General features: G+C 49.7%; 2 protein-coding genes and 1 long non-coding RNA gene across 3 annotated transcripts; 2 read left to right on the top strand and 1 right to left on the bottom strand.

The window, feature by feature from the left end:
* Positions 1-3820: 3820 nt before the first annotated feature.
* PROK2 (prokineticin 2) lies at positions 3821-8507 on the top strand. The gene is made up of 3 exons (XM_072347446.1): positions 3821-3956; positions 6670-6795; positions 7592-8507. Exons 1-3 carry the CDS (start codon positions 3879-3881, stop codon positions 7715-7717), a joined length of 330 nt encoding a protein of 109 aa, XP_072203547.1. The 5' UTR covers positions 3821-3878; the 3' UTR covers positions 7718-8507.
* A 1135-nt stretch (positions 8508-9642) lies between these two features.
* Positions 9643-14675, top strand: LOC140257694 (uncharacterized). Its single transcript, XR_011905104.1, has 5 exons — positions 9643-9865; positions 10582-10630; positions 12253-12391; positions 13671-13847; positions 14564-14675. It is a non-coding gene; the product is annotated as an uncharacterized lncRNA (long non-coding RNA).
* Positions 14676-16162: 1487 nt separating this feature from the next.
* On the bottom strand, positions 16163-18187 carry GPR27 (G protein-coupled receptor 27). Its single transcript, XM_072347171.1, has one exon. It carries the CDS (start codon positions 18185-18187, stop codon positions 17045-17047), a length of 1143 nt encoding a protein of 380 aa, XP_072203272.1. The 3' UTR covers positions 16163-17044.
* Between the last annotated feature and the right edge of the window lie 90 nt (positions 18188-18277).

Consider the following 18277-nt stretch of genomic DNA (forward strand, 5'->3'; position numbering starts at 1 on the left):
GCTGCATTTTTAAAAAAGACATACCTGAAAGTTGCAGAAGGGCAATGAGTCCCTGCCTGTCACATAAATCCCATTGAATCACTCGAAGTTGTGCCGCCTGGAATGTGGAAACGCAGTGACACAACTGTAGAAGTGTAAATACGGTCTGGGTATAAGTCAAAGGAGTCATTTCTCATGAGAAACAAGGAATGGGTAGTTTTGTGTGTGTGACTGCAGCTTTTTATTTTTATTTTTGGTCTACTGCTGCCACGGTTCCATGAGCAGACTCTGTAATCTTCCACTCTGAGCTGATGGGAGGATGTGTACTTTGCAATCAAAGTGATTCATGCTCTTACACGATCCAGCGCAGGGTAAGGGAGCAAGAATCCCTAATCTAGAACATTAGCACTTATCTGTTAAATGCTCTTTTTTAACAAGCTGCGGAACCATCATCTTGCTTCTTACATAAGGTTCTTCGTAGACTACTATGACAACGGCCCTGAAAAGTGGCATAATGAGATACAAGGAGTGAGAGGAACACGCCGCCAGAACAGCAGCTCATCGCAACTATTCTTATCTGACCTCAGGAAGGAAAACACTTCTGGATGCTTTCTGGTTGCTAATTATGTTTTCAGCTCTCACTTTATTCCTGTGCTCACAGGGCCACTTCTGTTGGTGCGCTCGTGTCTCGCTGGGTCTGTGAAGGTAGCAGGGCAGAGCCGTGTGGCTGTTCCTCTGCAGTGAGGAGGCTCCTGCAATAACACCAGAGACCTGATGGAGCTTGTGGGTGTGCTGGGAAAGGCTGGGGATGGGATGGGCTGAGGGGTGTGATGCTGGCACAGCCTGGCTGCAGAGAAACAGAATGAGAGGGCCTGGGATCAACACTGAGGTGTTATGGAAGCTGTTCTCAGACTATTTCTTTGCAGAAGGCGGAAACCTGTGGTGCTAGAGGTTGTGATATCACCTGCTGCTCCAAGTCAGTGAAATTCAACTGAAATGAGGTTTTCAGGGTCAGAGCAGTTTGCCATCGGAGGTGGTGAAGTCTTTAATGTTTTCAGTCCAGGCTTGATTTTTCTTGAGATATGCTCTTGTTCAGCAAACAAGTTTGCTCTACATGTTTAGTATTCACTAATGGCATTTAGAAACCCAGACCACAATGCCCTCTTCTAACCCTAAAACCTGCAAATCTCTTAAGACTTGTCGTTTAACCAGCTGCTTCAATTGGTGCCAGAGGTGAGTCCATGGTGTGGTAACCACAGAACAGATGGCTATTGCTCTGGCCTGCGGGCTGCAAGCTGTTCCCTCCTGGTGGCCAGCGTCCGTGGTGGGGCAGATCCGTGCTGACCTCACACAGGTGCCTGTGGGCAGCACATCCTGGACCCTTTCTGCTGCAGATACAGAGTGCAGTTGAGGCAGTCTTTAGGGAAAAGTAGAGCTTGCAGCCCTGGGGAGGGCTGGTCATGGCCCTGTGCCTGTCCATGGAAGCACCTGATACAGGTGATGCTATTGTTCCCATTCTGGAGTTAGCAAACTTGCACTGAATTCCACCCATTGCTTGACACATAGTGTGAAAGATTAAACAAATTACATACTGTTGTTATTAAGAGAGCTTTTAGGACAAGAAGTTAATTCTCCTGTCTCACACTATCTGATTTTTCTCAGCTCTTTTATGAGAAAATTGCCTTTTTAGATGGCTGATTTATTCCCATTCTTAGTTTTTTTCAGGAACCTGTAAACCCTGTAGTGCATTATCACTTGAATAGGCCAAATAATTATCTGAATGCCTACTCACAGACAGTTGGCTTTCAGTGAAACTGAGGCTTCAAGGAGAGAGAGCTACCAACCCCACTGGGAGCTAAAAATAGGGATCTTCAAGAGCTGAGGTCTTTTACATGATCGTCAATGTACTGTATCAAATACAACATAGAGCGGGTATTTCAGAATGGTATTTCCTAATTCTGATGTTTGAGTTTTTACAATAGGAGACATTCAGTGGATTTAGAAAGGTGATCTGAAAACTGGGCTTTTGGGGTTCCTTCTTTTGAAACTTAATCCTTCCTGAGCAGCCGAAGGTGCAGCTCCACAGAAGCCCCAAGGGGGGTGAGAGCATTGAAATGTGGAGATTTACCTCCCAGGCTTGGACTGTTTTTAGAACATCAGCCATTCAATTGGGCCTGATGTATTTTTCATACCAATTTTGCAATCACCTACAGGCCATGTAGATGTGTAAGACCTTTTCTAATAGCAGACAAGCTCTAGAGTGTGTTGGTTGTGAGAAGAGTGGCATCAGGATGAATGTTGTTAAGTCTGTTGCAGCCATTCTGGGGTACAGCACTGACCTCCTGGGCGTTACGGAAATACTAATTCATGTTTTATATTTATTTAGTTGTTGTTTGTTTCTAGGATACAAATAAGAATTAAAACACACTGGTCCCTTTGGCTGGCTCAACTGGTGATAGTTCAAGCCAGCCACATGGGCTTACAACAGCCACAAATCCAGCCCAGTTATTTTTAATACTTTTTGTGCGTCAAAATTGGCCTATCCCAATTTGCTTTTAAAGCATCCTTGGAGTGAGGCTCCATTTACTCAGACAGTATTTGTCTTGAGTGCACTTTTACGAAATAGCCATAAGCACCAAAAAGGCCGCGTCTGTAATGCAAACAGTGCCAGACAGCCCGACCCCCCCCGGGGGTGCCGCCAACAAATCGATCCGACAGCTCCCGACCAGGGCGGAGCGGAGCGGGGCTGTGCCCAGACAATAAGTGCGTTATATGCTCCCCTTCAGCTGCACTTAGCCTCACTTCAGCCAAAGAATGAGACTGTTTCAGGACTCGTGTAAATACGGGCTGCGCAAAGACTCATCCTTCCTGTTTGGAAAAAGAGAATTTGAAAAATCTGAGAAAACAGGGAGCTACGTGTGGGAAGGGGTGAAGCGGAGGGGGTGGCCAGGAGGGATGGGCGACGTGGGGACAGGGAGGCAGAAAGGGAATGGAGATGGAGTTAGAGGAAAGGTGAAAATAAGCATAGAGAGTTGAAAAATAAGGAAAAGAAAATAGAGACAAAAATACAGTGAGGGGCACAGAAGGGAGCTCTGCATGTTTCCCTGCTTCTCTGAAAGTTCGCACGTTCACTGTGCTTTGCTGTCTTCTCTCCAGAGGGGACAGAGGTTCCCAAAGGCAGCACCATCAGCCCCTACACCTCGGCAGCCCACAGAGGTGATCCGCTATTGCGCTGGTGCTGGGGCTGGAAGCAGTGCCGAGGACCCCCAACCCCACTCCTCCCATTTCTTCCTCCAAAGCTGGACCGGGGGGAACTGGAGAACCACGGAGCCTACAGGAGCAAAAGCAGAGAGGACTCGGGCATTGGAGTAGAGAGATCTCCGGACTGGCACCAGCCACTTTGGGCTGCCGCTAGCCTAGGATGTGCCCTAACCTGCAGCATGGTCTCCCACCTGCTCTAGGGTCCCTTTGGACCTTCTGTGTGACTCTCCCTTCATCTCGCAGGACGCCCCCTGGGATGTCATCTGGCTGCCACGCGATGCTCCCTACTTGTAATAGGATGCTCCCTGGGATAGACCTCAGTTACTGTGGGACGTCCCCCGGGACCCACTGAGCGATAGCCCCAGGGATGTCCCTCGGCCGCAGCGGGACACCCGGCGGGACACCCGGCGGGACACCCCCCGACGTGCCCCGGTCTGTCCCCAGCCGACCGCGGGTGCGCCCCCCCGCTTCGCCCCGGCCCCGCGGAGGGGTGCGCACGGCGTCCCGCGGCGCTGCCAGGGCGGGGGTGACTCACGGCGCGGCACGGCAGCCCCCAGCTTTATAACGGCCGGGGCGGCACCGGGACGGCTCCACCGCGCCGCGCCCGCGGGGAACGCAGGGGGCCGGGGGCCGGCAGCATGCGGAGCCTGCGCGGAGCTGCGCTGCTGTTGCTGCTGGCGTTGCTGCCCGCGGGGCGCGGAGCCGTCATCACCGGGGTGAGCGCCTCCGCACGGCACCGGGACGGCACCGCGGGACGCGCCGGCGGGCGCAGGGCTGTGCGGGGGGAAAGGGTGCCGGGCTGGGCGTCTCCGGGATAACCGATAGCGGGACGGGGGTCGCGGGGCTGTGTGGAGCCGGAGTAGCGCTGGGACTTGTGTGGGTAAGCGACAGAGAGACGAGCGGGTCTCCCTGGGGCTGGGAATGAGCGGAACTGCTGGTCTCCCTGCGCTGAGCGACACCAGAACTTAGGGGGCTCCCTGGGATGAGAGATGTCCGGGTGGCGGTGGGACCAGCGGGGCGCTGCGCCGAAGGATGCGCAGCACGAAGTCTGTGCCCGGGGCGCTGCTCCCGGCGGGCCGGGGGCTCCGTCCGTCCCGCTGCCCCCGGCGCTGCCCGGCTCGGGGTGCGCGCGGCTTCCGCAGCCGTGTGTCCGCACGGCGGCACCGCTACTGCCGGCACCGCTAAACGCTGCTCTATTTATTTATTTATTTTTTAAAGTACGACCGTGCTGCTTTTTTCCCTCATTGCCAGCGAGCGCTCTGTTGTTGTGTGTTTAGCCTTGAGATTTACTTTGCTTCAGAATTTTTTTTATTTTTTTCCCCAAAGACGTTATTTAACCCGAAGCGTTGCACCACTCCGAAGTGAAATGATTTTTCTCGTGTTTGCTTTGGGTCGGTGACCCAGCTCTGGCATTCTTTCGGCAGCTCCCATGGCTGCTGGAAACACCAGGCGCTGCGGGGCCGTGCGGGCTGCGGATGTCCTCTAGGCGCCAGAGCAGCTCCCGGGACGGAGCGGAGTGTCAGCGGGAAGGAATCTTCCCGTAGTTGAGGAACGAATGTTCCTTTTCAGCAGCCCTATTTCGAGTAACGAGGACCGGTGTACGGTTAGCCTGGCGTTAAGGTTGTGGCTGCACCTCTAAAGAGTAATGAATAAATTGAATAATTGCGAAGCTCTGAATCATAGATTAAAGACACACGGCGTTCAAAAATCAAAAGCATTTGTACTAGAAATGTTACGTTGGTAACTATTGCAGCGTGTTTCTGCTCAAGCTGCTCTGATGGGTTTTTGGCTTCCAAACGAATAGGGAAATCTCAGGTGGAAGCTGACATACGTGTTCTCATCCATATCCTCTGAGACAAAGTGCTCTTCCTTTGCAGTTTAAGACTCAAACGGAACCTTGTGGCAGCTCATGTGCTGATTTCCGCTTGCTTTGGAGCCAGCATTTCTTCAGGGACTTTTTCTCAGGCTGCGTTTTCCACAAAGCTGTGTGAAATGGGGCACTGCGGGGGGATGAGCTGTGCCCAGAGCACGGCAGGAGGGTCGGGGTGCACTTACATTGTGGCTTGCTCTGAGCAGCAGCCCTGGGGATGCATGCTTTAATAGCTCGTCATTTTGGGAGTCTTAGAAACTCTGCTAGATGCATGAATGTGTGTGTATGAGAATGAGTTCTAGACCATAGCATTGTTCAGCACTGCTTGCCTCTCCTCTAACTGTTCTGCACCCCTTGCACTGCTCTGCTGTGGGCAGAGTGACTCCCAAACCACCAGTCCTGTGTCTAGGGTAAAATTACACCATCAGAGGGATAATTTTATTATATTTTGAGAGAGAAGAGAAAGAAAGCAAGCATTACCTACCTGGAAGGCTGCATTGGTAGTTTTACGGCCACGCTATTCTTTTAAGTAAATACTCTGCATGTTTGGGCTCGCTCATGGCACGGAGCTCTTTGCTTCATTATGTACTGAGGAGAAGTGATGGCCATTGGGTTACATACATACTGACAATAATTGCAACAGCTTTTCCCTAAATTACTCGCTGATCTGGCATTGCTGTTTGAAGCAGTGCAATGTTTACTCAGCAGAGTGCAATCTATTGGCGTTTATCATGTAGATCCCAAGGTGAGACCTGTAGGTATTGACTCAGTGACCATCCTGCTGCACAGCATTCCTCAGTTTTTAAGTACATTTGTAGCAGCTGCCTGTTGGCAGTGCCTCTGGGCTCCCAGTCCTGCTGCCAGACATGAGAGCAGCGAGCTGCCTGACCCTACTGCTGGGGCATCATCAGAACCTTTAACTAACGGAATTTCTCACTGCTTTGGCAATGAGTCTGTATGATTGACAGTCTGATGGTCTTCTGGGTCATAAAGGAGAAGAGAAAGGTGTGCAGTAACCTGCTTCCAAGCCCTAATATGTCAACTGCACTTCATGGCTTCTGGTTTTTGAAATATACCCAGTAGCTTGTATTTTAGTTTGTGCTTATCTCAGCCACAAAACGTGTTGGGTAAGTGACTGATAATTTAATTTCCCCCTTGCAGGGTGTGTGCTACCCCAGTCACATTTTCTTTGGTATGGGCACTCACACAAAGAATTTTCTGTTATACATTCGGGACCTCTTTTAGTTACATGTAATTCTAGGTAACAGCTGTATTCCCTATTCAAACTTGTATTTTATCTACCTCCACTTGCAGTTTGCTAATAGAACTATCAAGCACTTGCACTTGAAAGGCACTCAACCATCAGGCATTACCATAAGAAGCTAGAAGAAATAGGTTTTTAGAAGTCTTTAAGTTTATGGGAAATTTCAATTCCTAGCTTCTCTGGAAGATTGGATTCCATGGTGTCCTCACATCTCCCTGGGCTCCCTTAGGATCTGGTTATGGGTGGAAGGTATTTATGCAAACAGAATAAACAATTCCACTTTCTGGAACCACAGGCCTGCGACAGAGACCAGCAGTGCGGAGGAGGGATGTGCTGTGCTGTCAGCCTATGGATCCGCAGCCTTCGGATGTGCACACCGATGGGCAATGTAGGAGAGGAGTGCCATCCTCTGAGCCACCGGGTGAGTAGGGCTGGGCTGTGGGGCTGCAACTGCAAATGGTCATAGCCCTTGTGGTTATAGACCCTGTGATGTAGTGCAGAACATTACAGCATCCTTACCCCTGGTGGGGATAGAGACAGCAGACCCTCAGGCTCTGGAGCTTCCAGCTCCATCCTGGTTGGGACCAGGTGGGACAGGGCTTTGTGTCCCCACCAGTGGTGACTCCATGGCCACACCACCACTTTGGATACTTCCAGGGGTCCTTCAGATATCTGGTGGTTGTCTCCCCACCTTCTGCTTTCCTTCTCAGCAACTAGATGGTGTCAACTTGATGGCTATTAGCAAACAGATGGCATCATGGGGCAGGTTTTGCAGCATGTCCATAGGTGGCATCACTGCTATTGTGCATCTTGCACACATCCCCTGCATTCCTCCCATGTTTCTGTGTTACCATGCTGCTATCATCCATCATAAACCCAGAGCTATGCACATGGAGGGTTTAGAACATATCACTTAAGCTGCCGGAGGCTGCTATGAGTCAGCCCTGCCAGCAGCAGAGCTATGATTGCAGGGTCTGTGCTGCACAGGCAGCGGAGAGGTGCGATTCCTGCAGGCTCTGCAGTTGGTGACCCAGGCTGGGCTGGGGTAAGGTGCAGGGACGTGGGAAGGGATACAGGGCAGGGAGAGTGGGCCACTGGGGGACCCTATGGTGCCACATCCTGCTGGTGGCACAGGCTGCAGGGCACTGCTCTCTGAGCGCTCGTACTGCAGCTCCACTGTGGCCGTGCCCTGCTGACACCCACATTCCTCATTCCAGGTGCCCTTCCCAGGGCGGCGGATGCACCATACCTGCCCCTGCCTCCCCAGCCTGTCCTGCACACGGGCATCACCCAGCAAGTTCAGGTGTTTGCCAGACTTCAGGAAAGAAGACGTCTTCTTTTAGCAGGAGCTGCTCGGTGTGAGGAGGAGCCGCCTGTGTTCTGTTTGTTGTGACGAGCAAGGTACTCGCTGGGGACCCCTCTCCCATCCTTTCCTGCCTCACCAACATCACAGTGAAGATGCTGTACTGTGCTGTAGTGGCCAAAGTTTTCTGAAGGACTTTCATTTTGGGGTGGGTGAAGTGGGATTTGCTGCGCAGTGCCCATTTCAGAGAGCGGGAGCTCTGTTGCTGGACAGTCCTGTTGTCTGTGTGGCTCCAGCTTAACCTCAGAATGAAACCAGCCACAATTGTTATCACTTTTGGAAAACTTTGGCTGTGTTTTTACACTTTGGAATGCTTGAATTGAACTGAGATTTGAATAATCGTACGGAGTGAAGCATATGACAATTACCAAAAACTCACCTTTCCATTTCACTCCTTGGTTAATATAACTGTATCTGTAAGTTAGGCACACCTCCATGTTAAACGTTTAACCAATAGATGTAGATTTTACACTTTTAAAAAGTGGCAGACGGAACCAAAGCACTTCAATACTCAAAGCATTACAAGACTCTGCTATTTTAATACTCTGAGATGAGAAAACATCGCTGTTACTGGAGTTCTGTAAAACTACCTGATCACCCCAAACCATGTATTAAGATGTAGTTTATATTAAAAAAGGAACCCTGACATTTATTGTAATGGGCTGCCTGACTTCTTGTATATGTACCGAATTTGCTGTGTAAAAATTCTGTATCAGAATAATGGCAGTATATTATTTGATTTATTTTAATATTATAACATTATTTTGTCATTGTGGTTTTCAGTTTTTATTTAGTGTAATCTGTGATCGCATCCCTGTCATCACAACCAAGCTGTGTTCTGGGAGGTGGAGGACGGGGAGTGTTGGAGGAGTTCATGTGAGAGGTTTGTCTTTGCATATGCCTCAAAGCCTTCAGCCTGTCAGACATGCAGTTGGTGGGTTCTGCATGGAGTACCATGCGGCTCCATGTTCACTTGTGGCCCTGGAGATGGAATTCTTATAGTTTGTGTGAGGTTCACACATTTCTGCTCTCAGACATGCAAACGTATGCTGACTCTGGGAAAGGGAAGCTGTTCATCTTCCAACAATCAAAGCCTTTGCTGGTGGTGGTGATGGGATGGAGCAGTTAGCGTGCTCACACTAAAGCAAACACCTGTACTGCTGAGAGGACACATGTCCCAGTACATTCACCAGGCACCTGGCCTCATGGCCCTCTGGAAACAGCAAGCAGCCACAAGAGCTGCTGCTTTGGCATTAGAAAAATAGAGAGATTTGGAGAGACTGGAGAGAGAGCATCCTACCTCTGGCTCAGAGCAGCCCAAGCCCAGGGCTTCTGTCCTGATGCCAGCATTGCGCTTTGCCATCTAAAACTTGATTAGGTTCTCCCTGGGCTTCCATTTTTAGGAAGGAACACAGAAGTAGCCAATAGGTGTGTGTGTGTGTGTGTGTGTGTGTGTGTGTGTAGGCCTGGTCTGCAACAGCTTCTGGCTGTAGGGCTTTCCTTCATTCTTTCCACTTAGGAGATCCATGCTAATGCTGAGTGCAATTTTATTAATTTTGGAGAAATATTATTAATTATTAACACAAATACATGCATTAATGTTTAATGTTATATTAATATTGATATGACAGACATGTTACAGAATAATGATGCTATCACTCCAAGCTGGGAGAAGTTCCCTGTTTATCACCAGATTTTGGCTTAGCAGAAAGCCATTGTAGGAAAGGGCACAGCAAAATCTAACAAGCTGCTGGCTTAATTTGATTCCTTGCTAATTAGGCAGATAAGGCGAGGTGATTTGCTGGGCAGGCAGCACCTGTGAGCCTGGGGGCTGGGGAAAAGCACAAAACCCAGCTGGAGCATGGCCTCATCTGCACTCTCCTGTATATAATCCCCCACTGGGAAGTACTCCCTTTTAAAAGCCTTATAAAGGCTTCAGGTGTAGGAGGTGGTGGTGTGTAGCAAATTCTCCTGGTTGCTTGGTCAGTGGGGCTGAGATCTGAGGTGCTTGCCCTAACCAGGACCTGGGTTGTGCAGGAGAAGCTGAAGTTAGTGCAAGGCTGGGGGTCATCCAGGTAGGCTGGAGAGCTGGAATAAACAACCTGTACCTGCGTGGAGCTGCTGTAAGGTACGTGAAGTGGGTATTTGTGATTTTACTCATGCTGCTATGTAGGTAGGTTGGGAACCTTGGGCTTCTTGTTGTTTTGTGGCTGCACCATGTGAGATCTTGTAATGTGCCCAACAAAGAGGCCCTCTGCTAATCTGTGCTGTCAGCACAATGAGCTCTGATGCTGTGCAGCCCCAGTGAGCAGAGCGCAGCCCCGGGTCCTTGTGGACACCCTCCCACTCCGGCAGCTCTCTGATTTGTTATTACTGCACAGATGGATATTCAAAAGAAACAGAAGGTGCTGAGAGTCCCTTGATTTAAACAAGATGTCTCAGGAATTTGATCTTGACAATGTGTAACATGTTTTTCCAGAAGGAATTAGAAAATTGCGGGAGGAGAAAAGGCTGTGCAAATACAAGGGGATTCTGATAACAGCAAAATCAATGTGCCTCTCTCTATTAGATAGAAATGAAATGCCAAAGCAGCGGGGGTACAGCTGTTACTGATCAATGCTGTGAGCACAGGAATGGAGATGAGCTTTATGCACATCAGAGGTAGAGGAAATCACCTACAATTTGCCAAAGGGAGGACTGGGTGTGCACAGAACCAGCCTGGGGCAGAAGGTGCTGTGTGGGACCCAACTCACCGTGCTGGGATCTGTGTTTCTGACATTGCCTCACAGCACATGGCAGGGATCAAATCTGATTTAAATGTAATGTGGCTTTGTAAACCCACAGCTGGAACACTTCTCAGCAACAGATTGAAAGGTGGCTGGCTTCCCGCCTGGTGAGCAGAACCAAGCCCTACTTACCTCTCTTGTGCATATGAGCATGCTTTGCTGTGCTTCATGGAGGTATTCGAGGGCTCCTTCTTAGAACAAAAAGGAGATTTTCTTTTCTCACTTTTTCTTCCCCACACACGTGGATGAAGCCTTACCAGCAGGATCCCTGAGTCCTCTTGGTTAAATGGCAAAGCTTTCTGGCTGCTGTGTTGTCACCCTTCTCTCTGGTTCCTCTTAACTTCCTGAAGTCTCAAACAGACCTTTCACGCATTGCAACAGAGCCTTTGGTGACCTGGGGCTGCCTTCCATCAGCACTTCTGCTCAGACAGAAGTTGTGTAAGTGCAGAGTAAGGAAAAGTTGTCCTCTGAGTGTTTGGGATTTACAGGGACAAAGTGGGCACACCTTCATGCCCAGAGGGGATATCACACCATGGCTTTGTGCTGCCCTGTCAGTTCCTTGGCTTGAGTGCCCATGTTCCCCCTTGGTCTGACTGTACACTGCATGCTCAGTTGCCTTCCTCTGCACCCAGATGTCCTCTGCCCAGCTGGGTTTGGCTGTGTAGTGCTGTATATGGAGCCCATGGAGGGGGAACAAGCAGGAGGGTTCCACTGATTCACCCAGCTATTGGGCTGCTTGCTGCCTCCTTCAGCTCCTGGGTGACAGATGGGAACAGATTGAGCAGTTTGATGGAGGGAGGTAATATTTCACTAAATCATCCCTCTTTCTCTCACTGTCAGAAAGCACCCAGACTTCAGCTCCACTTCTGATCCTGCCTGTGTTTTCCCATTCTGGATATTTTCTTTAATGGCAAAGCCCTTTTGGCTCTATCTCTGCTAAATTTTCTGAGAGCTGCACTGGTGTTTACAAGGAGTGATAACAAGGGTGTTGTCAGGCAGTGAAAGAAAGGAACGAATTGCTGTCAGACAGACAGGATGTGATGCTGTGCACCAGTTCTCCTGGTTTTTTGCCACCCCATGCACTCAGGCAGAGCCCTAGGCATGGTGTGGCTGCAGGCTGGGTTGGCTGTGGATGGGCATGTGGGCTCCTGCTGTGCCTCTCACAGATGGAGCACCCCTTCTTCCCTGGATGACTTGTTCCAATGGTTAATCATCCTTCCACAAACATGGGACTGCATTTTTTAATGGCACTCCGGTAAATAATGCTTTAGGAAGGGTGTCTCTTCACTGGGTGATCGCCTGATTGCTGCCTACTCTATCAGTACTGATGACTGCCTAAAATTAGCTGGGACTTCACAGCTCCCTGTGTCCTTGCAAGACTCACTTTGAACTTGAAAGCCTCCTACACAAAGTGCTCTGCGGCATCAACCTGGTCACAGCAGAAGCAAAACAAAAAAAGGCAATGCTGAAGAAAGTGGCCTTCCAATAAATGCAGACCATGCATGACTCATGAGATCAAAGGCGCAGTGCAAGTGTTGAGGTCATTAAACATGAATAGAAATACGGAAATGCAACAGCTCCCGTTAAAGGCTTAGCTTTTGACTTTAAAGCTAAGTGATGAAAGCTTCTTTAGTCAGTGATTGTTTGCCTGTGATAAAGCTCTGTTCTGGCCATCAGTGGCTCTGGGCTTTACAAAGGTGAGCCAAAATAATTAGTCAATTTTTTTCAGATAAAGCACCAAGGCAACTGGTGACACAGGCCAAGTGAAAATGGGCTTCGGGATGCTCAGCATCAGCTCTAGGGAAAGAGAGCAGTGTAAAAGGCCCACTGGAAATTCAGACCTCAGTTGCCAGTTCTACAATCATTGGGTGAGTGAAGACTGTGAGGCCCTACCAATGACATAGCATCATTAGAGGGCACCAGCATGGGAAGGCACTGGGACAAGGGCTTCTATCAGCCCCATCCCAGCACTCCTCTATGCCAGCTTTTAGGAGGGGTGGGTCCTTCAGAGATGGAGTTTCATTGATGGCTCCATTGCTGTGGTTGCTGTGTATGTTACAATACTCTGGCGTGTACCAACACCACAGCATAGGAGATGCTTCCTGGTTCCTATCGCAGTGGCTAATTGTAGCCTTTACAGTGCTTGAGTAACTACAAAAGAAGCTGTGCTAAAAATGGGGATTGTAGGGGAGGTCTATTAGAAAACAGCTCCCTTGCCATGTTTATTATAACACTTTGGTTTGAGATACAGCTATGTTGTATGGTTTCTGGGATATTCTGATGTCACAGAATCCCTCCTTTGCAGCTGATGCAGTGCCTTGAGCCACCTGGCATCATGTTCTGCCTGTAGGTGTGTATCGCTGCCCGAGCCTCTGCTCTGCTGGGTGCTTTGCTGGCAACTCTGAGCAAGTGCCAGCACTGCAAGAAGAAACGTAACTGTTTGTAACCATGTGGGCAGATGGCAGAGATCCAGCCCAACGCTGTGCATCCTTTGCTTGGAAGGGAGGGACAGTGCCAGCTCTGAGCTGAGCTCGGCATGTCCTGGGGCAGTCCTGCAGCATATGGTGGAGCAGCCTGCCGGAGGTGGAGCTGTATCACAGCCAGGTAGAGCCCCAGGGAAGAATTGCTGCAATAGGAATAAGCCAAATTCCTGCCCTTTCCCTCAAGGCGACTGGCTTCACGCTGTTCTGGGAGGCAGTTTTGTCTCCCCTTGTGCAGACTTGGTGCTGTCAGAGCAAACAGCAAGAGCCCATGGGCTACATGTCCCCTGCTCACCTCTACCGCCAAATGTGGGACCTTCACACATCAATGTAATGTGCCAGGGTTAAATATTTCAGCTCTTTTCCCAGCAAACTTTCCAAAGCTGAACAACAGAGGCACCCTGCAGTATTCACAGGCTCTGAGCGCTGTGAAGCAGAGATGCCCATAAGGCAGTACTTGTTGAGATTTCAGATCAGTGTCACTTTTCACGCTGGCCTGATATAGAAATTTGTGCTAAAACCTCTGCTGACACAGCACAGCAAGATTTCTGCTGGGAATGCTTGCAAGGAATGTGTTAAATACCTGGGGAGTGAGGGACGATGCCAGCAGCAATAAGATTTCCCAGTGCAGCACAGCTGCCACAGCAACTGCAACTCTTTACCACAGCCATGCAACAGCAAGCGTGCTGTGAGCTCTGAGCCAGACAGTGGAGAGTCTCCAGGGGTGATGATGATGGCATTTCACATGATGCTGACTCCTGCTGCCCAGAGAAAAAGAAACCATCGCATATGTCCTATTATGGGTTACAGAAAGGATTTGATCTGCATCTTGGCTGGAGCACAGGTAAGTGAGAGAAGCGTGTGCCCTGTTGCCATACAGCCCACTGAGCCCCCCATACCTTTGCACTGTGGTTAGAGGGGATGGGAATGGGTTCAAAGCATTTGAGTTTTTGCACGTGAGCCCAGTACTTGCACAACAAGCTGCAATAGCTTCTCGTGTGGCCGCAGGAGGTAATTATTGCACTCAGCTCCTGCTGAGCTCCATCCATTAGCACTCTGAGGCAGAGCACTGGTGTTCCATGAGCAGCTGAGGGCACAGAGCTCACAGCTGCTCCTCAGGAGTCCCACCAAGCACGTGGGAGGGCTCCCAGGGCTCAGCCCATTCTCCTTTGCTTTACTCCTCCACTTTTGTTATTCAGAGCAGGTTTCCTCCTCTGACTCCCCTTCTCTGAGCATGGCCAAAGCAGTTAATCTCTGTGACCCACTTTCCCCATATCCAGACTGAAGGACGCTGTGAGAGCGTGTTGATGCTGTGCCTTGGTGATGCTCAGATTGGCTTTTCTTTGTTTTTTGAAACTTCCTTATCTGTTCTCAGATTCCAGAAGGAATGCTCATCCTCTGGTGCTCCTCCAGCCCTCTCTGGCCTGCACACTTCCTTGGCATGCTCAGCCCCAGGCTGGACTTGCAGAGCAGCGCTGGTCAATGAGCACTGCTACATTTTCTGCCACTTATCTGTTCTTTTATACTTAAGTTTCATTCTTCTTTTTTCTTGGAATGAAGCTCTATTGTTCAACACCTATCTGAATCCTGAATTAAAGCTACTGGAGTTCCTTCTCCTTCGTGCTGGTGTAGCCAGGATTGTCATCAGCCTGATATTAGAAGGACCTCAGGTACCAAATTAACTTTTAAAGAGGCACCAATTCTGCCCTCATGTATATCAGAAGTCTTGACAGGTGTCCGTGCAAACAAAAGGTACAGCAGAGATACCCATTTCACATCTCTGTGTACTTTTGCTACGGGTCTGGTTGGCATCAATGGTGACAGCAAGGCAGCAGTTCCTCCAGCAGGCAGCAACCAGACCAACCCACCCAAAGGTGATTTGTCACCTCCCGCATGTCCAACTGACTACACAACCTGTGCTTAATTTTCCTGGCAGAGAGGAAAATGTGGTCCTTGCAGCTTTTAGGGCTGCTTTAAAATAACTGTTCTCCCATCTCTGGGGCTTAAATAGAATCATAAGCATGCTACTTATAGCTGGGATGCCAAAATATCTGACACTTTTAATAGCTTAAGTGAGGAAACGTTGGCTGTTTCCTAATTGGGCTGCACGAGAAGGCAGGACTTCAGTTGGAGATCACAGTTCTAGGCCCCAGGGAGAAACTTCTATCTGCACAAGAGATTTCTTAAACGTTAAGAAAATTATTCTGCACAAGTTGGAAACCCATAGAAAAGAACTAACAGTAAAGCAGGTGCACAAAGGACTCTTGGAATGCAATTACTAGCAACAGTATCAATGTGTTGCATGTTCCTCTTCATAACAGCTTTACCTGATTACTCATCCAGGTTTACTAAGCCACAATCTGGCACTTGAGGATGAAAACATGAGGAGTGCTGATAGCCAGCTTCTGCCATGACCTGAAGTTCTGACAGCGTTCCTGCCATAGCCAGATGCGCTTTCACTAATGGATTTGGAAGCGATAGCCCTGCTTTGTTCTACCCTACCCAGAAGCCACGCTCCCTAACAGCCACACAACAGCCGCCGCTCAGCTGACATCTAACAGCCTCTGACTGCTCTCTGCAGATCTGCTTCCAGATCAGGTGCAGATTTCTTCATGGAAACGGAGCTTGTTGCTGTCACTGCGACAGGCAGCAGCGCAGCGGTGACTGATGTTTGCTAAATGCTGCACAATGCACCTGAAAGCAACGCGTTGGGCACAGCTTCCTCTGAGTCACATCACGATCCTGCCATCGTGCTGCCAGCTGCAGCACTTCCAAAGTTTTTCTAAATGAAGCAAGTTAGGATGTGCCATGCTGAGTAAGTTTAAGTTACCCATTAAGAATACAGTTTGAGACCAGTATTTCCTAAGACATTGTATTAAGGAATTGCTTCTGCAACTAAAATAAGTGATCCACAGTCGCCTGATCTACCATTGCGCTATATGAACCTGTTGCCCATCATGAACTTAAGTCTCCTTAAAAATAGCATCAGTCATTTTTATTGGTAAAAACACCTAAATTGAGATCTAACAGCAAGTAAGGATTGTGCTTGTCCATAATAACCTCGGCTGTGAAATCTACTCAGACACAAGACATACAACCTTCCAGATACACAAGCTACTTGTCAGCAAAGCAGAATGCTGCCATTCTGAGACAATTACATACAGTAAAGGTTTTCAAGATTTTATTAAAGAAAACAGTCAAAATGTACAAGTGTTACCCAGGTTTGTAGATAACTTCCTATAAAGGCAGTAAAATATGAATTTCAATCTAGGTTTTTAAAAACTGCTATAGTTGATCGGTTTTAAAGTTGGTATTTTAAAATCACATTTCACAAATAGTTCTGAAATATTACCAAATAAATAGTGCAACGAGAAAACCGAAATTAGTTCTACACTGTTTGCATGTCAGGCAAAAGTTATAAGTAACTGCTTCAAATACTCAAACCATTTGAGAACGAATGAACTCACAGCTCCCACCAAAAACCGACTTCCACTAAACCACACCAGGAACGTCCTCTTGTTCTTCACTGAAATCAAATGATAAGAAAACAACGCCTCTTGAGGTCATCAAAAATAACTTTAGTATAAAATTGTCTTGGCTTTTATCAAATATTACATGAGTAAAATTGTTAAGCCTTTATCAAAACAGACAGGAATAGGAAAAAAAATAAAACAAAAGGAAAATGTCATGGCCTTAATCCGTATCTGTTGGAATCATGTCTAGAAACGTTAGAAGCAAGACCAGAAACTTGGAGCCCTGTTTTGTTGTTAAAAACCACATAATCACAAAGAGAAACAGCTTCGTACAGCCTAAGGTTTGGGGGTGTTCTGCTCAAGTACCTGTTTCCATAGACAGCAACCTGTTATGTTCTGGAGAGCATACGCAAAGTATAGAAAAATAAATAAAATAGCTTCTTACAGCCTAAGGTTTGGTGCCAGGTGGTGGCTCAGTACGTCCCCCACGGGTCACGCTTTCTTGAGATCATATGCAGAAACATGGAAAATAGTATCCATCTTTCTTTTATAGGCTGAGGAAGCCCCCCTACATCCCAAAGCTCTTGAGATCGCACAGGATGGTGCCCTGGGTGCTCTGGATGCTTTGGCAGCACGGGAAGTGGGCTCGGAGGCAGACCCTGAGCTCCTTGTTGAAGATGAAGCAAAGGATGGGGTTGACCCCGGCCTGGGCAAACGTCATCCAGACGGAGGTGGTCAGGTACACCTGGGGGATGGAGCTGGCCTTAATGAAGACCCGCAGGTAGCAGGCCACAATGTAGGGGGACCAGAGGAGCAGGAAAAGCAAGGTGATCATGTAGAACATCTTGCAGAGCCTTTTCTCCATCTTAAACTCCTCCAGCACCAGCAGCCTCTTGATCTGGCTGTGGGTTGCCTGCCTGATGCCCACCAGAGTGGGCGGCGTGGGTCCCCTGCCAAAGCCAGCCGTCCAGTTGGCCGCCGCCTGTCCTGTGGCCCCCGGCCCATGGAAGGTCCAGTTCTGGCTGATGGCCGGGACCAGCTGGGCCGGCTTCATTTTGCGGTGGCCGTGGATGAAGAAGAGCAGCTTGATGTAGACCAGGTGGGTGGCGGCGATGACGGCCGCCAGCATGAGCATGAAGCCCAGCGTGTCGTTGGCCTTGACGTAGCGGTGCTCGAAGATGCACTGCTCCTCCTCCCGGATGAACTTGTAGGTGCCCACATCGAAGACGGGAGGGAAAGCCATGGCCATGGAGAGAGTCCACACCATGCACACCACGGCCAGGCAGGTCCAGCCTGTCATGCGCTTGGCATAGAAGCGGTGGTGGGCGATGGCCATGTAGCGCGTGACCCCCACGCAGAAGAGCAGGAAGGCAGCGTGGAAGCAGAAGAGCACGGCCAGGAAGGCCAGCACCTTGCAGCTGAGCAGCCCGTGGGGCCAGGCGGCCCCGCTGCGCACCGACAGCATGACGAAGGGGAAGCAGGCCAGCGAGCGGAGCCCATCGGCCAAGCAGAGGTCCAGCAGCAGGTAGTACGGGGCACGGTGCAGGTGTCGGTCCTTGAGGATGAGCCAAGCGAAGAGCACGTTGCCCGCCAGGCTCACGCAGAGGATCAGCCCCAGCGTGGCCAGCTTCAGCCCGGAGGCGCTCAGCAGGCCGCCGGCGCTGGGCAGGTGCGGGCTGCTGCTGCTCCCCAGCTCGCTGCTATTCGCCATCGGGTCCTCCCTCCTCCTCCTCCTCCTCGTCCTCCTCCTCCTCCGCGCGGCAGGCCCGGAGGCTCAGCGCCGCGGCAGCGCTCCGGAGCC

This window comes from Excalfactoria chinensis, chromosome 12 (assembly GCF_039878825.1).
Source record: "Excalfactoria chinensis isolate bCotChi1 chromosome 12, bCotChi1.hap2, whole genome shotgun sequence".
In the NCBI taxonomy this organism is placed as follows: domain Eukaryota; kingdom Metazoa; phylum Chordata; class Aves; order Galliformes; family Phasianidae; genus Excalfactoria; species Excalfactoria chinensis.

Excerpts from the sequence above, each read along its gene's own strand:
- GPR27 (XM_072347171.1), bottom strand. The coding sequence starts at position 18,187 with ATGGCGAATAGCAGCGAGCTGGGGAGCAGCAGCAGCCCGCACCTGCCC.
- PROK2 (XM_072347446.1), top strand. The coding sequence starts at position 3,879 with ATGCGGAGCCTGCGCGGAGCTGCGCTGCTGTTGCTGCTGGCGTTGCTG. Across the intron at positions 3,957-6,669 it reads GCGGAGCCGTCATCACCGGG|GCCTGCGACAGAGACCAGCA; the intron begins GTGAGCGCCTCC and ends CTGGAACCACAG. Across the intron at positions 6,796-7,591 it reads GCCATCCTCTGAGCCACCGG|GTGCCCTTCCCAGGGCGGCG; the intron begins GTGAGTAGGGCT and ends TCCTCATTCCAG.